The sequence below is a fragment of the Anoplopoma fimbria genome, chromosome 2 (assembly GCF_027596085.1).
Source record: "Anoplopoma fimbria isolate UVic2021 breed Golden Eagle Sablefish chromosome 2, Afim_UVic_2022, whole genome shotgun sequence".
Taxonomy (NCBI): Eukaryota; Metazoa; Chordata; class Actinopteri; order Perciformes; family Anoplopomatidae; genus Anoplopoma; species Anoplopoma fimbria.
Window position 1 is genome coordinate 14,109,685 of NC_072450.1, and position 27,179 is coordinate 14,136,863.

General features: G+C 39.5%; 1 protein-coding gene across 1 annotated transcript in view; it reads left to right on the forward strand.

Moving 5' to 3' along the window:
* Positions 1–27,179, forward strand: part of ush2a (Usher syndrome 2A (autosomal recessive, mild)) — a 190,074-nt gene that overhangs the window by 72,038 nt on the left and 90,857 nt on the right. The window contains 17 exon segments of the mRNA XM_054614583.1: positions 1,257–1,387; positions 5,931–6,057; positions 6,607–6,708; positions 7,201–7,389; positions 8,074–8,204; positions 8,318–8,597; positions 9,098–9,322; positions 10,131–10,211; positions 11,716–11,904; positions 13,339–13,479; positions 15,211–15,286; positions 15,659–15,744; positions 16,853–17,012; positions 20,985–21,147; positions 21,228–21,375; positions 24,801–24,958; positions 25,951–26,098. Coding sequence (XP_054470558.1) covers positions 1,257–1,387; positions 5,931–6,057; positions 6,607–6,708; positions 7,201–7,389; positions 8,074–8,204; positions 8,318–8,597; positions 9,098–9,322; positions 10,131–10,211; positions 11,716–11,904; positions 13,339–13,479; positions 15,211–15,286; positions 15,659–15,744; positions 16,853–17,012; positions 20,985–21,147; positions 21,228–21,375; positions 24,801–24,958; positions 25,951–26,098 — 2,535 coding nt within the window.

The window sequence follows — 27,179 nt, forward strand, 5'->3', positions numbered from 1 at the left end:
TGACTCAGAGAAGCAGTATGATTTTTGACTCATTTACTTCATGCAGTGTCTCTCCCTCTGTGCTCCCCTGGGGAGGCTTTAGGTTCTCTGTGTTATGTTTATTACAGACCATATCCTGTAATTTCACTATGGTTAAAATGAAGTCTGAAAGGAAGAATGAAATTACAGACGGGCACAGTGAACTCTTCGTTCCACCCCTCTCCCTGTTATGTTAATCCCGTCCGACTGGGGCTTTGGATGGAATTTTTGTAAACCAGCATATACAAAACACAAACTTTAAAAAAATTGTAAACATATTTTGGGCTATATCACTACAATTGACAGGAATTTACTTGACAAGTGCAAGTCACAATGTTTTTCTATACTTCAACAGCTAGCATAACCTTTCATCCAGATACAAATGTTTTAAATAGAGTGAAAACTGGGAGCTCTGAAATGGATAATCTGTATTCGTCTTGCGTTTCCCTTGTAACTGTTTGACTTCTCTCCATGTTAAGTGAATTCACACACTAATTATTTTGCAAACACCGGCTTCTGATGAACCCTGGACTGCCTCCATTCAACTCCTCAGATCTTCCCACACTTCTCCTTCCCTTCAGAGACAGACAGAGCTGAGGAAACGCACACGCAAAATCACATGCTCTGTGTCGCTCTGTGGATCTAGTAGTGGATTAAGATCCAATCTCTGTTCCATAGTAACATGACAAGACAGCTCGCTGGATGAATTCTGTGTGTGTGTGTGTGTGTGTGTGTGTGTGTGTGTGTGTGTGTGTGTGTGTGTGTGTGTGTGTGTGTGTGTGTGTGTGTGTGTGTGTGTGTGTGTGTGTGTGTGTGTGTGTGTGTGTGTGTGTGTGTGTGTGTGTGTAGAGGGAAACCCACAAGTTTCCCACATTGCTGAAGCTTTGATTCACTGTGTATGCATTAACAAACGTGGCAGGACAGCTGTGGTGGAATGAAACAACTGTATTTGGTCCGTTATTATTGTTGTTCTCACAGATCCCAAATATGTTGTCATTCCAGGTGGTTGCCGTTTTGTATAAGCTTTATATTATTTGGGAAAAGCATAATCGGTGTTATATATATGTCTAATGTAGAGCTGGGTTGTGTTTAGGTTTACATATACAGTATATCTTCTTTCAGAATTCAGGGAGAGAAATAAGCTGAAGAATTGTTTAGCCTGTGTTAAATTAATTGCTAAGAACAGAGTAAAGAAAATTAAATATTTGTCTCTTTCTCTCTTTCTTACTTTGTATCAGGTGTTGAGTTGAGTTTCAGTACTCGCTCCCCAGATGGCCTGCTGCTCTGCGCCTTCTCTCCAGGAAATCAGGAAGAGTTCCTGGCCATTCAGCTCAAAAATGGACGCCCCTACTTTTTGTTTGATCCACAGGTATGTTACTTTTTTTGTGTGTGAGCACAAAGTATGGATATTTCAAGACTGATATACATGATACTGTTAATCCATCAATGTTTATTAATGCAACCTCATAAAGGACAGGCCAATGTGCAATCAACAACCTGGAATAAGGTTGCATTTTTGTGTGTGGCCATAAATGCAAATGAGTTCTAACTCCTTTAAAGTTAGAACTTCTTTTCAAAAGAAGGAGGGGATCTACGCCACTTTTGAAAAAGCGTTATTATTTTAATTTATATAGATTGTTATATATTTTGTTGAGGAACTTGCAGAGTTTTTCTGCCTCCACCTACTTAGAAGTATCTCCATCCAGCTTAACTACCATTGAACAAACACACCTGTAAGACAGAAGGACATTGTAAAATTTATTTTTGAGTTTGCTGCTATCCTTAGTGGTTAATTAACCACTTTTGTTTTACCACTTTTGTTTTACTATCCACAGTCCCTCATTTGTTTTGGTCTCTGACTTTTTTATTTTATTCTGCTCACTTTACGTACTTGCTCACCTTCCTGTGTCTTTTTTTCCTCTTTTTTAATCTGATCCACCTCTGCCTCTGTCTCTCTTCTGTCTTTGCCCACCTCTCGCTCTCTCTGTCTCTCTTCCATTTTCTCTTACTCGCTCTCATCTAATAAATGTGATCTGTAGCCCCTCATTGGTTTCTGTCAGGGAGAGGGGAAAAAACTTTGAAAGTGTGTCAACGTTTGAATTGGACTGCAATTAACTCATTCCCTGCAGTCACCACGCGTGAATACCAATTGCAAGCTAATTAAGCTTCGCACACACACACACACACACACACACACACACACACACACACACACACACACACACACACACACACACACACACACACACACACACACACACACACACACACGTACACACTCATACACAGCCCTGTTTCCCTTATCCATCCATACAGACACATGTAGGGGGGTTAAAGAGTCAACGACTTAGATGATGAAAGTGATGATGGGAGATGATTACACATACTTCCATGAGGCCACCAACTAATTACACACTCAAACAAACACACGCACACACACACACACTTACACTTTCCTTCCTCATCACTATCCAATACTCGTTATCAAAAAGCCCTCATCAAAATGTAACCATGGGATGAAACTGTGTGTCCTGAGGAGTGCAAGTCACTGAGTAGATCCTTGTTGACTTGCAGTGTTAATGCGTGTGTCTGTGGTTATATGTACTGCTAGATGGGCGATGGAGCGAGTATGTCTTCTCCAACTGGGTTGATTTCTTTGTTTAGACTAGTTTGGGGTAATTAACAGTGGGAGTGGTGTCACGGCTTATTAGTGTTCCCCTAGATACATATAGCTGGGCCCATTACTTCCCCCTATTAGCCTGTTGAGCTAGCCTTAATGGGATTACCAGTGCAAGGGGGGTAATTTAGCATGACACAGGAAAGTGATATGCTCATAAATATGTGCACATGTGAGCTGCCACACACACACACACACACACACACACACACACACACACACACACACACACACACACACACACACACACACACACACACACACACACATTGAAGCACATGACAGTCAGAAACAATACTTGTCACACATAGAAGATATAGACCAAAGCATTGAAGTTACAGTAGCTTACTGTCACAAACTATTTAACACACAGTTCACCCTCTATTGGTGCAGGTGAGTGGTGTTTTATGGACCACTGGCCGTCTCACTATACAGATGTGTGTGTAGCTACTGGTAACTACAGTGTCTGTCACAGGCTGAAATACTATACTACACGTGTAACTCTCATTACAGACTCTAAGTTAGCTGTCACTGTCTGTTAAATACATTCGTTAGCACACAGATAAACACAATTATATTTTATCTTTCAGACACTGGTGGCTTTTAGTGAAATCTGGAAAGCTCTCATTTTACAGTCCTCTAGCCTTTGGGTGAAAAAATATTGTAATCTTCAACAGCAGATGCTCAACATGTATACTAAAAATTGGAAATGAGCCAGAGCCTACCCACTTAATGGTGCTCCTTAAATGTGCATTTACTGTAGTACGACCAGGGGGATTCCTTGCGTACTTATGGAAACACACACTCACACAAATCTTCAATATTTTGGTCCCCTACAGTCTCTTATTCACCTAACAAGAATACTGATACATGAACTCAAGCACCTATTCTGTCTTTAATGAATTCAATGCAGATGTTTCTTACACTTAAACTTGAGATGACCGCCAGTCACCTGTCAGATTCTCCCATCCACTGACGCAATATATTACATATGTGACTGACGCTGGTTAGGCCAACTAAGCTGCATTGTTTTGACTGGGCCTGAACGCTCCGCTGTGAAACTAGGGCTAATTAATTTACTGTAGCCTAATAGACATTTTTGTTTATCAAATGATCTGAAATAACAGAAAAATGCATAGATTCTGGTCAATAAATGTAACACAGACTAATTTACTTTACTGTATATGCGGACTAATCATGGTAACTGCTTCGAATACTCACCCCCAAAAGGGCCATCATGAGCCTGGAAAAACCCTGCCACAATAACACACACACACACACACACACACACAGATATTTTCAAAGTCTTTTGCTGGCTGCCAAGTATAGCTGTGAAAGCCGCAGGGGCCGCACTTTGGATAAGTACTATTTGTTTGGTATGTGTGTGTCTGTGTCATCCTTACAGTAACACATACAGTATGTTAAAGAGATTGGGCATTGGGTCCTTCTCACTCAACAGCTGACACACACCTTAGTCAAGTGCTGCTCAACTCAAGTGCAGTCTACAGGAATGACACACGCATCATTGGTAAATCTATGCTAAAGCAAAGTGTTTGTTTCATCCAGCACATCATGACTGACATGACTTTAGCTGATGCTATATGTTGCCTGATAAATTGAGTGACTCCCTTGTATCCATTTAATGCAATATAAATGTGTGTGTGCGAGTGTTTGTGTGCCTGCAATCATGCTGTAAGTGCCTTGCTCAAGGGCCTTTCGCTAGCCCACAGCATAGACTGGTGAGAGAGAGAGAGAGAGAGCGAGAGAGAGAGAGACTCCCCCATGTTGTCTTGTTAAGTAGAGCTGTCTAGCGTTGGTAGTAAAGATGTCAGAGGCTGATATACTCTGGCATTCATACATTTATTGATCTCATCATTAAATCTTCATCACTGAGTGTGTATCTGTATGTGAATATATGTTATCAGTGTGTTTGTGTGAGTGTGCACCTACCCGTTACTCCTGTTTTACTACATTACTCTTCGCCCACTTGCTAAAAGCTGATCACAACAATGATGTCATTCTTAATAGGTAGCAAAAAGCCCTGTAACAACACTTTGATGATTATACGTGCTTGTTCGTATCCTTTTGAGGGTGGTGTGTGTGTACGATGCGTGTCATCGATCCTTAATGTCTAACCTTGTTCACACAACGGAGGGATAAAGAAACGATCATTTTAAATGTTACAAAGTAAGGGTGTTCAACAGAGGTCATAGATTTACTTAAGCTTATTACTGTAAGACAAATAGTTGCTATGACCTAAGGTCAGAGGATGTCTCACAACACCATTAATGTACATGTGAGCGGTGGCCCTGACTAAGAATTTACACAGTCAAATCTAAATGGTCACGTTTTGGTTGTCAAATAATGTTTCTTTTTGTTTTGCTCATTGATCGCCTCTGTTTAAGCTTCATGTATCTATAAAATAGTAAAAACAACAAAATAATTGGGGATATATGTGACTATTACTTAGCTGTTGTTGTGTGTTAGTGTGTGTACTGTAAATGAAGCGCTGTCCAAAGTACTGAAACGGAGCGACAGGCACAGTTTACTTTCTTGCTTGCTTTTCGGGGGCTGAATAAAACTTTTGCTCCTTATACCAGTTTCCTTCCATTGAAGCAATCCACAGACAGAAAGGAAACAACAAAGACAGTCAGAGACAGAGAGAGATGTAAACCGTAAAACAGCTGTTTCTATGTGCATTCCCTCTGCTAATTTTAGAGAAATAAATAAATTAAAATATCTAGTGCTCTGATTGTGCTTTGTATTTATGTTGATGCTCAAATCAATAAATGTAAGTTTGATGTTGAAACAGTAGCCATATGTTTTTATAATTTAGTCTTTCTTATCCCTAAGATGTACCCCGCAAATTTGGATGTGCAACTTAGTCTCCTATGGTTATCACACACACTAAGCAGATGGATTGAAAGCACATGAGTTATATTCAAATTTGTATTGTTAGTATTAATAATACCTTCATATCGATTCCAAAATCGCCTATTAATCAGGATTTTTGGAACAACCAAGCAGTTCTACGGAAAATCTGACATTCAGCACCCCTCTATAGCACAAATGGGATAGTTTTTTTTTGTTTCATAACCACATTTTCCCGCCACTGCCTATGTTGAATCAGGCAACAAAGATCGAATCATCAAATAGTCGACCAGTTGGGGTCACCCCTAGTATATCTGTTTAAATTCTTGCTTGTAATGTGTATTTTATGTGTTTGGGTTTGCAGGGCTCAGCGGTGGCTGTGAGTCTAGAGGGTGATGGAGGGCGCCGCTACAATGATGGACAATGGCACAGCATCATAGCAACAAGGCGAGGGGCCGTGGGAACAATCGTTGTAAACAATCAATACAGAGGTAACTCTTCTCATATTCATACTGACCACTGTGTGTATCTTTTCAGTGTGTGGGAGTATCAGTGTAAATGAGAGTGCATCTTTTTCTCGTCCATACATGCGAAGGCCTGCGCCTATGCTTGGATGTGAACAGCTTGTATATATATTTATGTGCGTGTATGTGTGTTTCTATGCATGTGAATCCCCTAGCTCTGCATCGAAGTATTAGCAAGGTTAATCCCAACCACTCTGTATCTGATGAGAAAAATACTGCTTCACACACACACACAGAAACAAACTTTTTTTCCTTAGTTTTTCTCAAATATGTTTTCAAATTACATTTTTACTTCTTTCAAGGTAAATCTGGACAGAAACTGCATGAGCATAACCCTTCCCTCTCTTAGTCTCTCTCCTCTGCTCTCCCCCCTCTCTGGTTTGCCTTTACCCTTTGTTTACGTCCTCTCTATTATATTGCCCTTCTTCTTATACTTAACCCTTTTTGTTCTGTAAATGCACTAAATTCATTTTTACGACATCCTACCTCCACCGCCACCACAACCAACACCACCAGGAATTGCGTCAGCTTCCAGCGGCAGCACCATCATTGGAGAGAACACAGGATTGTTCATTGGAGGGCTGCCGGAAAACCTAACTTTGCTAAGGGAGGATTCAGGTCAGTCCATTGTCACCCACTCTCTTAAATTATTATGTAGTGATATGTTTAATCATTTCTAACAATTAAAGAGATTAGATACTTTTTTGGCATCTGAACCTGGCTCGACTTTTAAAAAGCTCTTTATGTACGTTATTAATTCTCCAAGGAGGAAATGGTATTTTGCCTACTTACTCTCAGGTAGGTTAGTGCTACAGCCGTGATTACATAGGAATTTTCTATCCAAGCATAATTTGGAAAGGGTTTTAAACCTTTAAAGTCTGCTGCGTGAGGTTCAGTCTCACTACAACCTGATCTTACCAGCTAGCTCCCTGTCTTTATAAACTTTGTCATCATTCTCATATTCAGGCACTGATACTTGGTAGCTCCTGGCCATTTGTATGATAGGCACTAGATGTCAATTGTCAGATGTCAACTTGAACTTTTAACTTAAGCAGCATGGAATGATTTTCAATTGACAGTTGTGGTATTATTTCTTGTCTGTCTCACCAGGTGATGCTCAGCTAGTGCAACAGGGTTTCTCTGGTTGCCTCAGAGACTTGAGTTTTAAGATGACTGACAACCTGTCAGAGGAATGGAAATCTCTAGACTGGGCAAAAGCCACAAAGAAGGTGGCAGTGTATGAAAGCTGGGAGGGATGCCCTATTCAAACTGCGGAAGGAGCCCATTTTCTGGGTCATGGTAGGATCCTTAGTTAATTATATAAATGTTTATGACGATTTTTGTTAATTTACTTGTTTCACAGCTGAGGTACACCCAAATGCTTCTATTACATCATTTTTGGGGGTCATTTATAGCCCAGTTTATTTTTTCCCCATTTTTTTGTCATGTTTTTTTTCTTTCTCATTTATTTGAAGAAGGTAGTCCAATAACAATAACTCATTCTGCGATTAAGAAACATGACAACATGTGACAGGGTGTTTGCATTGCAGAGAAATGCTCTATTGAGAGCCTTTTTTTTCATGAGCAAACTGTGACTTCAAGTGTGTGACAACCTATATCTTAATGAGTTGCTTGCTGCCTATGTTGCTGATAATGAGGTTGTTGTTTCATGTTGATAAATAAGATGATGATAAGTTAATTGGTCTCTGTGTGAAAGATTGGGTTCATCAGTGTATATTTCCTCCATATTACTTTGTAAAAGGACCTGCTCACCAACCTTTTATTTGTCTGTCACTTTTAAATATATGAAAAACATCTTGACCATAACCATGTCACACCTTTTAAATGTGACTCAAACTTTATGTTTGAAAATAAAGGTGTACGGACAATCTCCAAGATAACAAAATAAGTTGTTTTCATTATTTAGCCCCTGCCTCATAATAAAATGGCATGTTGTTGGCAATTATTTTCGTCTTATTTCAGGTTTCTTGGAGATGGTCGGAGATGTATTCAGAGGAGGACAGGACTTTGACATTCATATGGATTTCAGAACAGACCAGCTCAATGCACTTCTACTCTTTAAATACAACACACAAACTGATGACTATATGCTGGTAAGGAGCACGGACACATTTAAGACTAGCTTTTAAATGCTGAAAATACAAAAATAAAACTTTAGAAATGCATGACTTTGGCTTATTTTTTGATTATTGGTGTTTCTTTTAAGGTGGAGCTGGAAGCCGGCCTCCTGTCGTTCATTCTTGCCGCTGAAGGTCACGTGACTGAACTAAGCATGTGGGTGGGGCTCAGCTATTGCGATGGAGACTGGAAACCATTTTCATTGGCAAAACGCGGCTCGCTTATTTCTGCAGCAGTCAATGACTGGGCAGAGGAGACAAGGGGAGTGGGAGAAGCAGTGAGGCTGAGAGTTGATTCGCCACTATACTTGGGAGGCGTGCCCACGGAGCTAAAACATCCTGCTCTGGAGAGCCGAAGTCACAAACACGGTGAGAAAGTAGTATGTGTACTTTCACACTATCTAAATGACAGATGTTCCACAAAAAAATAAGTGTTTAATTTGATTGTTATCGATGCAGTATGCACAGGTTATGCAGCATGACTGGTCAAACATGGCATTTACTTGTTTTTAGTTTTTCTTCTATGGGGATATAGAAGTGAGAGTATAGGCACTTGCAGGTTTTGCTTGCTCACTCCACTCTCTGGTCAGGGCTGCATTAAATAAACCAACCAAGAGTCATAGTGATTATACTGGCATTTGCTTGCAGTATCACATTTAACTCTAGTTTAAGTGCTCAGCAAATTCAAACTGTAAATGATTTTGGAGGATGATAGTGTTTATTGGAGCAGTTTGACACAAAGTTTTCAGAAAGATGTACTCTTCTCACACTCTCCGTCCCTTTCTCCTCTGTTCTTTTCTCTTATTCTTCTCTCCTCCTTTTCCTCTCCTTCTTTTCCTCTCTTTCCCTTTTCCTTTCCTACTTCACAGGCCTAGGAGGTTGCATAAGGGGTCTCACCATACGAAGTGATGAAACAAACCCTCCTGTCAGTCAAAGTGTTAATCTCTCTGTTGCCTCCCGCCGCTCTGTAAGAGTCTACTTAGACGGCTGTCCCACCAGTGAAAGCCGGTACAACTGCAGAGGGAACGATTCAGTGTTGGTTTATAGTGGGAGGAAGACACAAGCCACAGATCATAACCTACAGCCTTTCACTGGTAATGATGCACAGTGTATATTTACATAAGTACACTAACCACACACAGTACTCACCTGAGAACTCTGACACACTGTCAATGCAGTTTTTTTTAAACATTTCAGTGATTGATCTTCCTCCAACATCAAACAAACAATAGAAAGAACATAGCATTGATACTCCAGTCTCTGTTGCAACAGTCGATTAAATGAGTACATTTAATCAAGCTTATTACAAAAGGACAAAATTCAGATTAAGAGTTATAAATGTCTAAAAGTATTTTTCAGGAGTTTTTACATTGGCGTATGCTGTACAGATTGTATAGCCACTTGAGGAACATTTGTGATTTGGAATGAAATAAAATAGACTTGACTGGTATTTATCAGTTAGAAAAGACAGGGAGGTTCCTAAAAAATATCTAAATTTCAAAACATGGACAATCTCTTTTAAACAAACTCTTGGAAGTATTCTTAACTATTAAATATGTCAGATAATTATTAATCAAATGAATATTACTAACATTATTTCCTGTTTATTGTCCAGTAAAAATAATTAGCAAATGCTCGAAAGTATGAATAATCTTGTGCACAGGTGTATTTGTAGTTGGTATTTGTTTATCGTTACGAGGTAAATGTGACAGTTAATCATGATATTGATTTAAGATGATTTTAGAACATGTTATGTGTCTTTTTTTCCATATAGCTTTCAAATACTTTTCTTTTAATGTAAGGAATCTGTTTCTCTCCTGTCCCATGTGCATCCCAAACCCTGCCTCCTTTGTGCAAACTCACTTACACACACTTACACACACATACTTTTTACTTTTCAAGAGTACTTGTACAGGTTTGTGGCCTTGGCTGCAGGAGGTTGGGCAGCAGGACCTTGGCAGAGAGGACGCAGCCAAAGCAAAGGTAAATGGTCTCTTCATTCTGGCAGTGTTTGGTGTGTGTTTCTGTGTATCATCAGACCAATATGTTTAGAGCAAGATATGACGATATTATTACAGTAATACACACTCACACTTAAGTATTACCCACAGTAAACATTGTACTGATACTCTCTAGTCTAGTTGACTATTCAATTCAATTTATTCTGTCTTGCTCAAAATCATAAATTGTCATCAGAGGTCTTAACAATCTGTGCACAGACGGAATCTTAGTTGACTAAGACAATACCACCCATTAGTCGACAAATCGACCTAGTCCGAGTAAGTATTGCCTCCTGTTGACATTGTTCCATAGTGTTTCCCTTTGTTCTTAAGAGGTTTTGGATGTAAAACCATGACTTTGCTGTACAATATGTGAGACTTATCCAAAGCCAGTGATATTGCATGTGCCCGACGGTATGAGAGATTGATAAAGCCTCTATAAAGGGCATCCCAGTAAAAGGCTGTTAACCCAGAATGGCCTGTGTGGTCCCTTGTGTAATATAAAGCTGCTCGTTAGTAGCGAACGATACACTGGTAGGTCCCCAGTATCCCATGCTATGACCAGAGAGAGGAATGAAGGAGAGTGAGGAAGGAAGTGCTAAAACATTAGGAACTGAAGGAAGAGGAGGAGAATGGAATGGAGGGAGGAAAGAGGAAGACTCCAGACAAGGGAGGGGTTGGACAGCAAGAAGGGAAAAGGTGGGAGGAGATAAGGAAAGATGCAACGTGAGAAAAATAGGAAGTGAATAGCTGAAGTGAAGAAGGAAGGTAAGAAAGTTGTGAGGAGAAAAGGAGATGAAGCAGGGACAGATGCAGAGGAAGATGGAAAGATGGATGGAAACAGATGTTTAAAGTAGTTGTAAGGCTTTGAGATAAAAAGAGATGAAGGAAGGGAGAGAGGGAGGAAGAGAGGGAGGGGTGTAAGGAGCTGGACCATCCTGAACTACTGAGGGTATCAGAGAGAGAAAGAAGGGGAGTGTTACCTTGAAGCAGGGAGGCTGATTGCTGTGAAATATAGCCCAGAATGAATGGCTGGCTGTATTAAATCAGTGCTGAAAAAGTTACTACTCTCATAAATACTATTTATGCTAATGGTGAGGTATGATTTACTGGGCCTATTAAAACACTGAGAGATGGGGGATGCTTTTACTTTAACCTCATGTGCTCTCGACCTGTTGTTTTGCTTTTTCCCTTTTAATTTTCTCCCTTTTTTTTTGCTTTTATTTGATAAATCTTTCTTTTGACATTTGTTCTGCCTAGCTGACATTCTTTATTTGCTTCTTTTTTCTTTGATTCTCTTACTTGCTTTATTATGTATTACTTAGTCTATTTGTAGAATCTGGTTGTGTTATTTATTTTTTCCTGCTGCTTGCAGTTATGTATCTCTTTTCCTGTCTTGATCCACAGTCTCCGCTCATCTTGATTTTGCTTCTCTCTCTCTTTCGCTTTCTCTCTCTCTCTCTCTCTCTCTCCCTCTCTCTCTGTAGTACCGAGGTCTGTACCACCTCCTACCACAGTGCAGAGCTTGGATGGCTTCAGTGCCAAGGTGGGCTGGCTGCCACCCACTGGGGACAACAGAGGGCCGATTGACAGATATGAGTTGAAGGCCTACAATAGAGATCAGCCAGAGGTACCGCCTGTCAAAGCCATGTACTTGGCTAATGGATATTTCACAGGTAAAACACATACAAACCTTTGATAACTGAGCAAGTGGTCAAATGTAGGGTTCCAACAAACCGAATACAAGGAGATGTTACTCTTTTTTATAAACAGAAATAACTGCTCAGCTAAAGCCAGACAAACATCACAGCTGCATCATGTAAACAAGGATAATTAATGCTGAATTTAACTTAAATTCAGTTGCTTTCATGTTTACTTATTGTAGCTGGTTTCCTGCCACCTTCTATTGATCCCTGCCTTTTTTGCGCTCACTGAAAACACATTAACACTCTCTTTTTCACTCACTTTTTTTTTTGTCTTTCATACAAACACACATGCACACACAGACATACACACTGTCCCAGGCAACCCTGTTAATGTCTCCTTGGCAAGTCCCCAGCTTCGGGAGACTGTCTCCATTTGGAACAAGACACTCAGGACTACCCCAATGATGTCATACCCTGGCATTGCTCCTTTTCTCTCTCTCTCTCTCTCTCTCTCTCTCTCTCTCTCTCTCTCTCTCTCTCTCTGTTGCTCACTTTTCGATCTTTCCCCACTTCATCTTTTATGATTATGATGATGTCTGCGTCCACTGCTGCTATTCGTCCCTCCTCTCATCCACTCCGCCATGTCTCCAGGCAAATATGAAGATGAGCTCTCTGTCTCCGTCTTTCTCAGTGTCTCTCTCGGTGCTCCCCATTCCCTCCCTCTCTCTTTGCCAGACATTAAGTCCACCGTGATAAGGCTTCTTGTTAATTTATGATGGCCTCGACACCTGACTACAGAATTACACCAACGGCTAAAAAACACAGAAAGCAAATGAGGGTGTAATGGCAGCAGAGTGGGGCCCTGGCCCCTAATTGAATTAAAAGACATGGGTAACAGAGAGAGAAAGAAGAGAGACAAGTACAGGGAGACTGGAAACAGAGGGTGAGGAGGTTTAAAGGGGGAGGAAGAGAAGAGGGGGAAGTGAAAGAGTGACTCAAGAAATACAGAAAGGAGTGGAGAGGGCAGACGGCTAGGACAAAAAACATCAGACAGAGACAACTCAAGCCTTACAATTAGAATAGACTCCTTCTGTGCCAAGCCCAGCCGGTTTGCTTAGCAACAGTGTTACAGGGGAACAAGTAAGGCATTTAAATGGCAACATTGAAGAAGATTAATACATACATTAGTAACAACAGTTTCCAGCACACACTAAAAAGAGACAGTTAAAGGCATAAGGCGGAGGTTGGAATAAAGGAGTGTTAAAGGATACGATCACATCTTAAAACAATACTCACTCATATGATCGTTGCAAAAATGCACTTTAAGTCCCAAAGCTAATATGAGGAAAGGTCAAGCGTTGTTAAAGTGCCACAGAGTTTTTTTAAAAACAAATTCCTGTCACTGTTTTCTCGGCCTCACTCCCTGTCTGACATGTTCATGCTCATGCTCATCCTCTTCTCCAGGTGTGCTGCTGGGTCTCACTCCATCCACTCGATACTTTATCACTGTAAGCGCCTGTAGTCCTGTTGGCTGCACTGAGAGTCTTCTTAATGACAATGGTGATGATAATGATTTGAGATCGAGTCTCACAACCCCGGAGGAAGGTAAGGCTGTAAAGCACAAACACATACATATACACACACACACACACACACACACACACACACACACACACACACACACATCCATACACCCATGAACAGAACTTTCCAATCCCTTACTAGTTGCATTCATTTATGAATATTTCTGCGTCCGCGCACACACAGACACACCTCTAAACACACTTAAACACTCTCATCCTATCTCCTCAGTGGTTTTAGCTCCTATGAAGAGAGAGGAAGAAAGGGAAGATGAGACAGAGGGACAAGTCAAAATGGAATAAACAGGAGAAGAGTGTAGAAGAAGTGAGATGGCTGGATAGGGCAAGACACAAAATGATGAATGAAGAGAATGAAGCACATTGCAACTGAGTGAAAGACAGATTGTACAGAGTTACATTTTTCTTATCTGGGAGGTCATGGTGGGAAGATAACATGTATAAGGAAAGAAGAAGTGGAAGAGGAAATGAAAGATTTTTCTTCATATGTTAGTCGCTATTAATCTGTGTTGGACTAACTGGCCTTGTTGGGGAGATAATGTGACGGCAGGGGTCAGTGCAGAGACGGCAAAAATCAATCTGAAGTAAAAGGAGAAAAAAACAGATTACTGTATTGATTCTCACTGAACGCAGAGTTAAGACACTGAACCATGTTAGGAAGACCGGAGAAAGAACTTATTTATAACTCTGTTTTGCCAAAGACTATTTTTCACACTCACAGAACCTCATGTAGACACGTTTTTACTCACTTTTTCATGAACACGACGGGCACATTTTGTTTCCCCCTCTTTAATAGATCAAGGAGCATAAAATAAATAAAGTTTCCTCTCCAGGCTATGAAGTGTTTTGAACAGTAATCTTAAACTGTGTCAATCTCCAGCATCGTGTAAAATAAAATAAAATGAAGGCTTTCAAAACATATAGAGCATTTAATATCTGTAGTGTCTGATATTATAGAATGTTCACCTGTAGAAACTGCCAATCAGCATAGTTTATTTCATTGTTAATTTTAAGGCACATGCCTTTAATATAGTAATATATTAATGTTGATAATATGTGTTGCGTCTTTTCCTTTTCTAAAAATAATTTTCATTGTCAGGAAATATTAACCATACTGAAATTCAAATAAAGGGAGATCCCGGCCCAAAAGAATATAAGATCGGGAAGTTTCTGGGCCAGTCCCACAGTGCGCTGTCTCACCCAGCTCATCTTCCTAAACTTAAAAAGTAAATCAAGCGCAATAACTGACCCCATCAGTCTCACCCATGTTGGGGAAAAGAAACATAACATAACAAAAAAAAACATTTGAGGAGAAACAAACAAAACGTAAGACTACTACTGCGCTGCAACCCTGATCGGCCCGTGTGTGTTCCTTTCTACACACACGCTCCTCAGCTCCCTTCATCCTGATCACTCATTCCTCTCAGGTGCTCAACTCCTAAAGAAGAAGGCAGGTAGAGACGAGGGAGAGCACAAGAAGGAGAGAAAAAGAGAGACAACAAAAAACACACCTACAGCAAGTGTTACATATGGCACGCATAGGGCGACAAGCAACTTTTAACAATTCAATGTTCAATATAAAGTATTATGTTTCAATTGAAACAGGGAAAGAAGGTGTTGGAAATAAGGATAACATAATGTTTCACTTGTATCATTTGCTTAATTTGCTTTGCCAACCAGTACATTTGTGTTAACCTACTCTTGATAGACAAATAATTAGATTTTCCTCCAATTTCAGCTCCAGATGTTGTCTCTCCTCCAGCTGCAGTCTCTTCCCCCTCAGCTCTCTATATTACCTGGGAACCCCCCGCAAGGTTATACACAGCCTCAGCTACCCTTCTCACATCCAAATCTCATATTTTGTTGGTCTGCGTTAGGTTGCTTTTTACACACCTGATCTTTTGTCATAAAGCCTTCACTAATGGACAACATGTTGCTAAACATTTCTGACCTACTACTTCAAGGGAATAGAAAGACAGCAGTGAAGTGACTCTATGTATTTTAATTCATTGAATCAGGCATGATGTTTTATGATGACAGATGTATCTCCTATTATTCACAGTATATATATTCCTCACCTTAAATAAAGATGCCATAATTAAACACAACAGATCTAGTAAAAATAGTCTGATGAATGTATAACATGAGAATATTACCCTCATTTAAAATTTTTGTTCCAATGATAGGCCCAATGGAGGCATTACAGAATACCTCCTCTATCACAACAACCAAATGGTCTACAGAGGGAAGGACCGACAACACAACATCACTGGTAAAAAAGGAGAGAGAGAGAAAGTGTGTGCTTGTGTGTGTGTGCGTGTTGTAGTGTTCGTGTGACTGTAGAGGGATGGGACCTTGTTGTAAAGGAAACGGGACGAGTGAAGAAAAGCAAGAATTGAGTGGGGGATTAGCATTTGAAAGAGCATCTCAGTCCCCACCAAGGGAATAGCACTTTGAAAAAGAGCGCTAAACACACACACACGCACACATGAAAATGAAGCAGCAGAGAAACAAAGAACATTAAATATTAGCACACATGCATACTGTACACACGTTTTTTTTTGAAAGCTTTCATTAAAGAGACTTAAAGAAGGTATGAAACAAATATCACACTGCTGAGACAACAGTGCTGCACCAGGATGTGAGTACAGTAGATACACACACACAAGACACACTCACAATACAACATATGCTGACAAAAAGTATGCAGGGAGGTACACTGACTCACTCTATACGGCATTTTATATGAGCAGAATAGATTAACACTCATTTTGATTTTACACACACACATACACATGGTAAGGAAAACAGCACGCTGCCCACCAGTGTATGTGTGTGTCCTCGTTAGTTAATGGATGCATGAGAGCCCATATCATCCATGCTGGGTTAATAATGCAGAGTGTCTGATGTTCGCAGTGATTGGAAGGATTATGGACGTTGTAATTAAACAGTATGTGCAAGAATAGATCCCGTTACAGAGAGGGAGATTGCCACAGTGAGACAGATGAAGAACAGTTTTGAGGCAAAGATGGACACTGAACGAGAAACAATGATTCAGAAACAGAGCTAAAAGGAGAGAGGGAGATACACAGGGGAAAGATTCTGGTAAAAGAAGATAGAGTTCAGGGATTTGGAATAAAATTAGGATTAAATCTCCTCACAATATCAAGTTAGTGGGCAATTTACATCTACGATCTAAATCAAGGTTTTACAGCGATAGATTGTACTGAACCATCATTGTGTTTGTGCTTATTTTCATGTGTGTGTGTGTGTGTGTGTGTGTGTGTGTGTGTGTGTGTGTGTGTGTGTGTGTGTGTGTGTGTGTGTGTGTGTGTGTGTGTGTGTGTGTGTGTGTGTGTGTGTGTGTGTGTGTGTTTCAGGTCTTGGTGTCTATTCCACCCATGTCTTGGTACTGAGTGCATGCACTTCAGCGGGCTGCACCAACAGTTCACAAGTTACGATGCTGACCTCTCAGCTTCCTCCAGGGCCCCTACACGTACCAACTCTTACCCTGCTTGACTCACGGACTATTCTGGTGGAGTAAGTTCACACAACCACACACGTTTACATGTGTTGTCCATATGTAAATATACACATACATATACAAGACTTTTTAGGTGAGAGAGAGAAAGTGAGTGTTCACTGTTTAAGCATCACTGAAAAGCTTTTCATTTTTTATTTCACATATGTCTGTGTAAAATGCAAAGAGAAAGAGAGAGAGAGACAGGTAGAGACAGAGGCAGTGACCTTCTGCAGTCGTGTTTACTGTGCAGAATATTCTTCTGCACTTGACCTTCCACCTCTAAAGGGAGGGGACAGAGGAAGATAGATCTCTGCACTTTTTGCATCAATCTCATGTTTTCAAATGTTACTGGTATTTGTGTGTGTGAGTATGTGAGAGTCAATCTGCGTGAAAGCCATTTGTGTCCTGACTGTCACTTACAGTGGGACTCACCGCAGGAGGGCACAGAGCCACTAACACACACACACATACAGACAGACACACGCATATCCACACACACTTAAACAATGGACAGAGGATGAGTGAAAGGATTTCCCCATTGTGGGACTAATAAAGGATTGATTATTATTATTATTATTATTATTATTATTATTATTATTATTATTATTAAACAATGATGAGTGAAAGGATGGAGAAGCAGTAATATGAAGTTGTCTAATAGTGAATGTGTGTAATTAAGATGTGATGATCATAGTAATGATCGATTGTCTTGGATAAGCACATTTACATTTACTGCACACAAGCATATCTGCCTGAATGTACTGTAGGAGCAGTTTTGCCTAATTCATGAATACTTTCATATATAACAATTTGAAAGTATAAGAAATTGGTAATATCACATATCTGATCCACAAAACATGAACTGATTTTCCTGATATCAGGGTTGATCCCTAATTGAATTAATGTGTGTAAAACAAATGCATCAGTCATAGGAGGAAATTGGAACTGTAGGAAAATATGCCTCTAAAGCAAAAACGTACAAATCAATACGTGGGAGTTATGTTTGAAAAACAAATATTGAAGTTATTGAAATAGGTTTAATTTTGTATTTACTCAGACTGACTCAGTTTTGTTTTTACAGAGCCACAAAACATAGTAAGGATTTATGTTCATCAGTTTACCGGTGGTTCTGATCACATGTTCATTTTTCTCTTACCCAGCATTATAATATATTGTATTAATAGCTTGCATGCACGTCAGGTAAAATCATCTCGACATGAATGTTACCTGAATGAAGTATGTTATTCCATACAAAGTAAACAAGCTTATTTTTTTTGGCAACATGTAGTCTATAGACACTTCACAGCATGTGTAATACAACACCCATGAGAGTATGCTGCAGGGATTTGGATCATAGTCTTTAAAAAGCCTTTAAAATGTATTTCAGCTATATATTCACCAGGTATGGGAAGGCTATGTATTGCCTTGTTAGCACATTGGTAATAGGAAGAGGTTGAGAGATCATACTTGGTCAATACCTCTCTATTGTGTCTGTGAGAAGAGCTGAGAGAGAGAGAGAGAGAGAGAGAGAGGAAGAACTACTTAAAGATATGGGAAGAAAGAGATAATTTGTGAGTTTGAATGGAATGAACGGAGGGAAATGTTTAAAAAGAGTGTGTGTGTGTGTGTGTGTGTGTGTGTGTGTGTGTGTGTGTGTGTGTGTGTGTGTGTGTGTGTGTGTGTGTGTGTGTGTGTGTGTGTTTGTGTATGAGAAGGTTGAGGGTGAGAGACTGTGAGAAAGGTTGAGGAAGGCTGCAGGATGTGAACAGAAAAATATCAGCAGATTTATCCCTGACCTCATCTAATACTACCTGACACAAACGCGTTCATACACACACGCAGACAGAACTGCGAAAACACTCTACACTGACAGACGTGTGCGCAGTCACAAATATATAGAAAACCTGATGGGACACTTGACATGTTGAGAATAGAGGTCAATTTCGCCAACTAAAAAAGCTTGTTTTCCTTGTCTCACTTTTTTTTTCCAAATAATCAGTACTTTAATTTGTTGTCAGTAATTATTTAAAGATGTCAATGTTGTTTTTTTGAATATGCAAAATAGAGAAAGGCCGGAAAGATGGGAGGGAGAGAAAGCGCAGGAGACAGGTTGTCACTTGATAGATTGTGATGCAGAATTTGAACCTATTGTATTTCAAGCACATGGTTTTCAATTTAATGTGCTGATTATGTCTGTTTCACACTAATTTCATAAAAAAATAAAAACAATGATTTTTTAAAAACCATTACCAACGTGAATTATAATACAGATTATAACAACTCCCCTTTGATTTAGTTTGGACATACATCACACTGTCAATCGACGGCATATAAATCTTATAATAAATGTGATAGATTAGCCACAGTGGCTAATTGTGTGCTAACACACACTCATCAGTCATTCAAAAACTGGCTTTTAATGGGAGGAACCAAGAAAGGAATCCATCACTTTTGAAAATGACCTCCCTCTGCGACTATACCAGGAGGGCTGGTTTACTCTCAAGGATTTGTAAGAATTGCGGAACTATTTATAAAAATAAATGTTTTAAATGCTCCTTTATTTAGGGAATGTTTACTTGTTTTCTCAAAATCTCCTTTGGATTTTGGATGACATAAAAAGTGCATCAAGGTACATCATTTACAAAACACAGCCAGTGATTTACATACTGTATGTGTTTCAAAACACAATTACTCTGGCATTGTTAGGATGGAATCAAAGTAACAGCTCTGCTCTCTGAGAGCATACATCTAATGTTCTCATGACTTCACAACTTTCTATATTAAATGATTTGATCATAGCTTAAATATCTGTCCAACGTCATCAACTGGCACATGTCACATCACATTTAAAAGGACAGTGGATAGTGATCACGTTCATCAAGACACATTCAGCAGCTCCTGGAAATCCCATATTAGAATACATAAAAAACAATCATAGTTTAGTATTAATGAAGCAGGCAAAAAAGTGCATCAGATCTCATTCATAGTTTAGTATTTATAGCTAAGATTTGGTCCGCATGGCCCTCTCTTGCACATTTTGTAATGTGTAGTCGACTCGTTTCTATTTATAAATACTGTCTCTTGTCCTCTCCCTTCCTCTCTCTGTTGGGGATGACCTTCGTGTTCTAAATATAGAAAAGGAGACACCTATCTGACAGAGGAAACTGTGTGGGTAGGATACGCGCTGGTGTTGTGTTTAAGAGACTGTAGCTCTCTGAATTTTGTTTCAATCTATTTGCAGAAAGAAACAACATACACACACATGCACACACATTTGTGTGTGCATGTGTGTGTATGTCTGAACACACTCTCACACACAGATATACAGACAAAGCAATATGGTGCCTTTCTCACAACCTTTTTAATCTAACTTTTACCGTCTATATATATATACACAATCTTAGAAATAATTGAATATTTACCAAAGTTCTGCATAATAAACAGTCCAAACCAGTGAAATCGAAGCAGTCCTGGCAACGTCTTAATATACAATATATTTAACAGCATTTGTCTGTGTTCAAAAGAATTAAAAACATTTTTTATTGCATATTAGAATTTGACTAAATGTAAAAAAATAAATAAATGTCTATTGTTATATTATTTTGTTAATATGAGCCACAATTAAGAGTTATCTTTACGATCCTATGTTTTCGTTTACACTGGCCTTTTGCATCAAATTAAAGAAAATGTGTCATCAAAAGTAGTGGTGTCGCTCTTTCATGGGTTTCTAATAGATTTTCCAACAGTTCTATGGTAGAAAGTAGAAAGGCCTAACCAGGCCTCATAATCAAGCATCATAATCAGGCTCTAGTTAAACTGTCACTAAAACGATGCAATAACTCCAGCCTTATCTTTAGTCTTAAATTAACTTGACACTATTGTAATATGATACATACAGGGAAAGTCCCTTAAATCTGAATTTAAGTTCAGTACTTGAGTAAATATATATTATTGTTACTATCTCTGCTGAAGCTTCTCTTTCTCTCCAGGTGGTCGCGTCCCTCTCAGGTTAATGGTGTTTTGGAGTACTATTCTATCTTCCTGTCACATGACGGTGCAGCGCCTGTGCTGGTCTACAACAGCTCAGAACTTTTTGAAGACCACACACTCCGCGACTTAACCCCTGGAACAGCCTACAGCATCAGGCTCGCTGTGAGTCCCTCATTCTTTCAGCTTTTTGATTTGCATCGTCACATTCATAAACTCATAAACTCACTATGTGTTCACATCAGGCCTGCACAGAAGGTGGGTGTACCTTAAGCCCTCCCAGCGAAGCTCAGACTGAGGAGAGCACCCCAGAGGATGTTCCTGCGCCGCTGGTCACGCCTCTGTCCCCACATGCACTCAACGTCAGCTGGACACCTCCCGATACTCCGAATGGTGAGGGGACACACACTTAATCTGAGATACACAGCCTAAAACATTGAATAAACATAAAAAAAAAAAGATCAACAGTGTTTAGAATGATGTCAAATTTGAACTAAATACATACAAACTGATGCACGCTATCAATCATCCAGTTGAACATGTTTAAGTAATTGTATTTTAATGGAATTTTATTAGATACAGGAAATTGATCTGAGAGATAAAACATGTAGAAGAGTAGAAAAATTGACAAGATTTGTGATGAGGATAACATTAGTTGAACTGGTGGCTTGAATAAACGGTGTCAGTATTTACCATAACCCAGACTATCACATATAGTAGGACCTATATCATTGCACAGGTATCCCGTACATGTGAGTATGAAACAGGTGAAGGTTTTCCTTTTAGGGAGAGGAATCAGATGAGTGTGCAAGAGATGGAGATAAAACAGATAGAGAAAAGAGGAGGACATAGAGGACTCTGATATAGAACAGGGAAGAGACAAAGACGGGGGAGAGAACGTCAAATCTGAGACTAACGGAGACCGGGAGTGAGAAGGCAGTGCTTCACCGAGCTCCTTTAAGTGGATGAAAAGTGCTCCCTTTTGACTGAATAGAGAACTGCAGGCTGGGAGCACATAGACTCACAGTGAATGCCATTCTCTCTCTCATTGTTCTCTATTTTTCTTACCTTCATCTAATTCACTAACAGACAATTAAAATCCGTGCACAGAGCTGGACAAGGCGTATTTGATGTAAATTTTAGGTGAATTTGAAATTCCGCTACTGGCTTGGAAATGGCTATAAAAAAAAGTTATTTGCGCCAAACATTTTTTGTGAGCAGATGTTTGAGAGTAAAGAGACTCAAAGTTGTAGATAGAAGAGTTTTCTACACTTACAGTTTGGGAATTAGACTGCATAAATTAAAGTTTCTACAGAGTTTAACTTAATATACTAATGTGTTTGGGTGAGCTAGCACTAGGAGTGATTCATCATTTATCAATATACTTCAATATGAAGTACAGGTATTACATCAACAATTTAAAACCTCAAAATTTAGCAAATAGTCTAAAACAGTAAAAAAGCATCTGCTTGCTCTCGGTCCCGTCTTGTTTCAAAAACTACAGCATTTTTATTTTTGTACTATGAAACGGTTTATCTTCACTGTAAACTTCAAACGAAGCAATTTAATAGAAATGTACAAACTCGAGAACTGAACAAATTAATTCTATATTAAAACAAGGCACAATGTACGCATTTTTAAAAACAGCTTCAAAAGGCAGAAAAACTCTCCTCATTTCCTGTCACCACTCCACTGTCTATAATGATGGCACAACATGCCTAAAAAGAACTTGAAACACAACAATTAAACAAACTGTTATGAAATGTATACTCAGTATGAGTATCATCACATAGCACTTACATCAAACAATCAGAGGTCCTTGTGTCTTAATAAAAGTCTAAAAGGTACAAAGTTCAATACATCTTCAAATAACTAAAATACAGTAGTTTCATGTAACATAATCTACCACATGATAAACTGAAAATATTGTAATTTTTACAAATAACTAATCATTAATTCTAAAGGACTATATTAACAAATGCACATCTTATGAACTCCAAATGAATTGAGTGTTGAAAACCATCTGAGGATTTCCCACCCCATTTCACAGTCTGTAACATACAACGCACCACCACATATTATCAAATGTTACTGCCATGCTCGTTAAAGTATGTATAATTCCATAACGCGTGTGTGTGTGTAATGTGAATCGTGTGTGTTTTACGCTTAATGCCACATGAGTGCATTTTGCACCATAAACCATTTGATGTGTGTGCATATTAGCCCGGATAAATTACTTAAAGCTTCTCTCATCTGATGACAGAAAATTTATAACAAGGAGACACTTAATCATGATTACCCGATTATCTCATGCTTAAAAAGCTTTAATTTTTGCTTAAAGAAGGGCTCAGTGCTTCCTTTTTTTTTCATTTATTCTTTTTTGTCATAAATGGACGGCAACAATGATGATGATGATGGTGATGGGTTCCAGAGGAGTGAGATTCTGTCTCTCTCCCCCCCCCTTCTCCCCAATTCCGCAGGGATTTGTGGGGGATAATCCTCTCGGGGATTAGGTCGGGGCAACACGCAGACAAAGAGGGGAAATAAGCCTGTTATGCATTCGCTGCTTCATTTCCCAACCTGTCTTTATTACAACCTATACTGATATGGGCTTATTCACACACACAAGCACACAGCGACGTCCGCACACATATACACGCATACACTCTCACACACATGTGATTTGCCACATTAAGAGCTTCCCAGATGTAGTTGGTGTCCGTGGGGTTTTTGTGTCTTCATTTCCCTGATAGGTGTGTATATCTGTATTGAGCAATAATAAAACCCACACATGATTAAAGCAGAATAGACTCTTAGTTCTTAGCACTGATCTTTTGAGCCCCGTGTATGCATTTTTATTAAGGAAAAGCACATTTGGCACCACACTGTTTCATTTTTTTTATTAGGTGGATGTAATGTAATGTAATTATTGTGCCTGTGTATGGACACGTGTGAGTTCCCATCTTAGTGTGTGTGTATATCTTTTTGTGCCTGTGGGGGAGTGTCGATATGTGTGTCTGGGGATGAGTGCTCACCTATTTGCACCCACATTTGTGTGTGTGCGCTCCAGTAGTACTGTCCTTTTGAGTGTATTTATTGTCAAAACGCCTATGGTTACATTTGCCGTTTCAGTGCTGTTTTCATTGGATCACACTAGGACACATTGACTGGCACTAAGTCAGTTTTCATTTGCATTGTAATCCAATGACCCAGACTGCATCCCGACATAGCAAAGCTCACTTTGTGATTGGAATTCCTCATAGTCTGGACACAGTGTTTCAAAGTTTGAGTGACCAATCGCAACAGTGCCTCAACAGCATCGGAAAAAAGAATACTGGACATCATAAAAATGTAATGCAGAACAAGGTTTCAAGGAAACTCGTAACACACTATCAGACCGAGACATCTAAGGGATGTGACAATCACACAATCTTGTTTGAATGAATTGATTTTAAAACATGAATGAACAAAAGTTGGAACATTTTCTTTGTCAATGCACACATGTTTTGTTTTAAAGTCTGGCATTAGAGTCAGGGTGATGATGTTGTGTTGACTGAGGTGTTTCAGGGCAGGGAATGAAGGCAACACATACTTATGTTAACAATATGAATAATGTGTTATACACAACATATGTACAATAAACTTCTTTTGGGACAATAAACACTTAAACTTCTTTACAATTACTCAGGAAAGCTCCAGTTATTCCTGGCCTTGCTAAGATGTCAAGCTTACTGTGGCTTGAAAACATTTTGCTCGTGTCATTTTTATTTTTGTTCTGTATGTCATTCATTTCATGATCAGATGTGTTCTTTTTGCAGGCATTATAACCAGCTATGGTCTCTGGCTGGATGGGCTGCTGATTTTAAACTCCAGTTCCTCCCTGAGGTTCTTTGTGGTGGAGGGACTCTCTCCGTGGAGCCGACACGTCCTCAGGCTGCAGGCCTGTACAGCACGGGGCTGTGGAAAGGGACCAATGGTCAGTGAACAACTTACTTGTAAACCCACTAATTAATTTATAGATTGATAAGATAAACCGCATGATCCTTTGTGATGTCTTATCATTTGGATGAATCATATCGGTAGGTAAAACAAACACACAGTAAACCACATATTTTTATGATGTAGATTATCGCTTTAACTAACCAACACACACAAATATGGGAACACATATGAGAATGCCTACTCAGACACTTTCAAAGTGTTCTCGTGTGTGTGTGTGTGCGTGTGCGTGCATGCTATGTCATTGAGCGTCATAAAGGTGATCGATTCTCTCGGCTCAATAACGAGGTTGGCGTGGCAACAGTGACATTTGGTAGCAAATGCCACATCACACTCAACGATGTCTCTGACGACAGGCCATATTTTGGGGCATTTTTCCAATACCGACGCCATATTTAGTCAAACACCAGGAGAACAGCTGACACAGCAGAACAAGAGGACAGGAAGGTGGGAAAGGGAGGGGTAAGAACAGGATAAAGAGGAGGAGACGACAGGATGGAAGGGAACAGGAGAAGAAAGGATGGAGGAAAAGAGGGAGTTTAGGGATAAAAGAGTGAAATGATGAGGATAGAGTAAATGGTCAGAGCAAAGTGAGAGATAAGGTGGCAAATAAGAAGCGGGTTAATGGTGGAAAAAGAAGGGAGCAGAGTGAGGGGAGGAAGTGAAAAGATGAGAGGAATGTGGCAGGAGAGTATATAAAATTATATAAAATATAAGGAGGATAGAAAACTCGAGGCAGAAGAAATGTGAGTTGTGTAATCTCACACTTAGACTGGTTAAGTGTTATATTAATCCACTCGGTGAAATATATCAGCATGATTTTGACCCTTATCAGATTGAGAAAGATTTCATTAAATGTTTTTTATACCATTGGATAGATGAGAGTAGCATTATAGTAAAAAAGTTCTGAATAATGTGTCTGTGCATTTGAACATTTGTGCACTTTTGTGTCTTTTTTCTTTAAATCAGGTGGAGATGCGTACATTACAGATGGCCCCAGAGGGCCCTATACTGTTGGAGCTGACCAATCAGAGCTCTCGATCACTCCGAGCCCGCTGGACAGCCCCACCTAGACCGAATGGGAACCTCAGCTACACACTGTACTACAAGAGCAAAGGTAACACATACTGCCATGCGTTCTCTCTCGCCGTTCATTCAAAACAACAATGGCGGCTCCCAAAGAGGTTAGCCTGATGCTGACAAAATGTAGATTATGCCTAAAAGAGAGCCTCGATTGCCCACTGAACCTGCTGCATTGTCAGCTTGGCTTCACTAGAAATCCAACTCTTAATTATACACACAGCTGTTAAGTTTATCATAATTATCAGATAAGATTAAGGAGTTTTGTAAGACACCATACCATATCATTAGTTAGACCCCAAAAACTAAGCTAAAAATGGTGTGTCTTGACATTTGTATTGTTGCTATAATTTAATTCTCTAAGGCCAGGCAGTCCGGGAGGAAAAGTGGACAGTAAAAGCTGCTTCTCTATAGGTCTCACTCATGCAGGTAAGTCCTGTCAAAGCATAAAGAAAAGTTAAAGCTATACCATCAAAAAGCCAGTGGCAGAATCTGTCGAGTTTGTTTTAATTTCACAGTCAGGAAATTATTGTACATTTTTGTTAGTATCACAATTCAAATCACAATCAAAAGATACACATTAAGTAAAGATTTTTTTTTTAAAGATGAGCAGAACGTGATAATATGGGTGGAGATACACATGTGTACACTTACAGACACACATTCCTCACCAACAATGCAAAGTTAGACTGAAAGTCAGGCCTGAAATGGAGAATTGAAAGACGCAGTAATCAAACCAGAGTGGTGTAGAAAAGACGAGGTTTGTTTTATACTGCTGGTGACTTGAGAAAGGAAATGATGTAGGATTCCAGAGCAAAACAGTGGTTTGAAGATGGAAGGAAGAACAAAGACAAGTATTGGTAAACAATAGTATACAGCGAGAGGAGAGATGAGAAGCTCATATTTCCATAGAAGTATTAGAAAAGATTGCAAGTAAAAAACAACATAAGACATGAAGAACAACAAAACAGCGGATGAGAACTGGACATGGAAAGAAAAGGGGAAGAAGAAAATTGAACAAGATGAGAACAGGAGAGCGGGAAACAGCAGAACACACAATTATCCTTAAACCTACATTCACCAAGTCTCTCTCTCTCTCTCTCTCTCTCTCTCTCTCT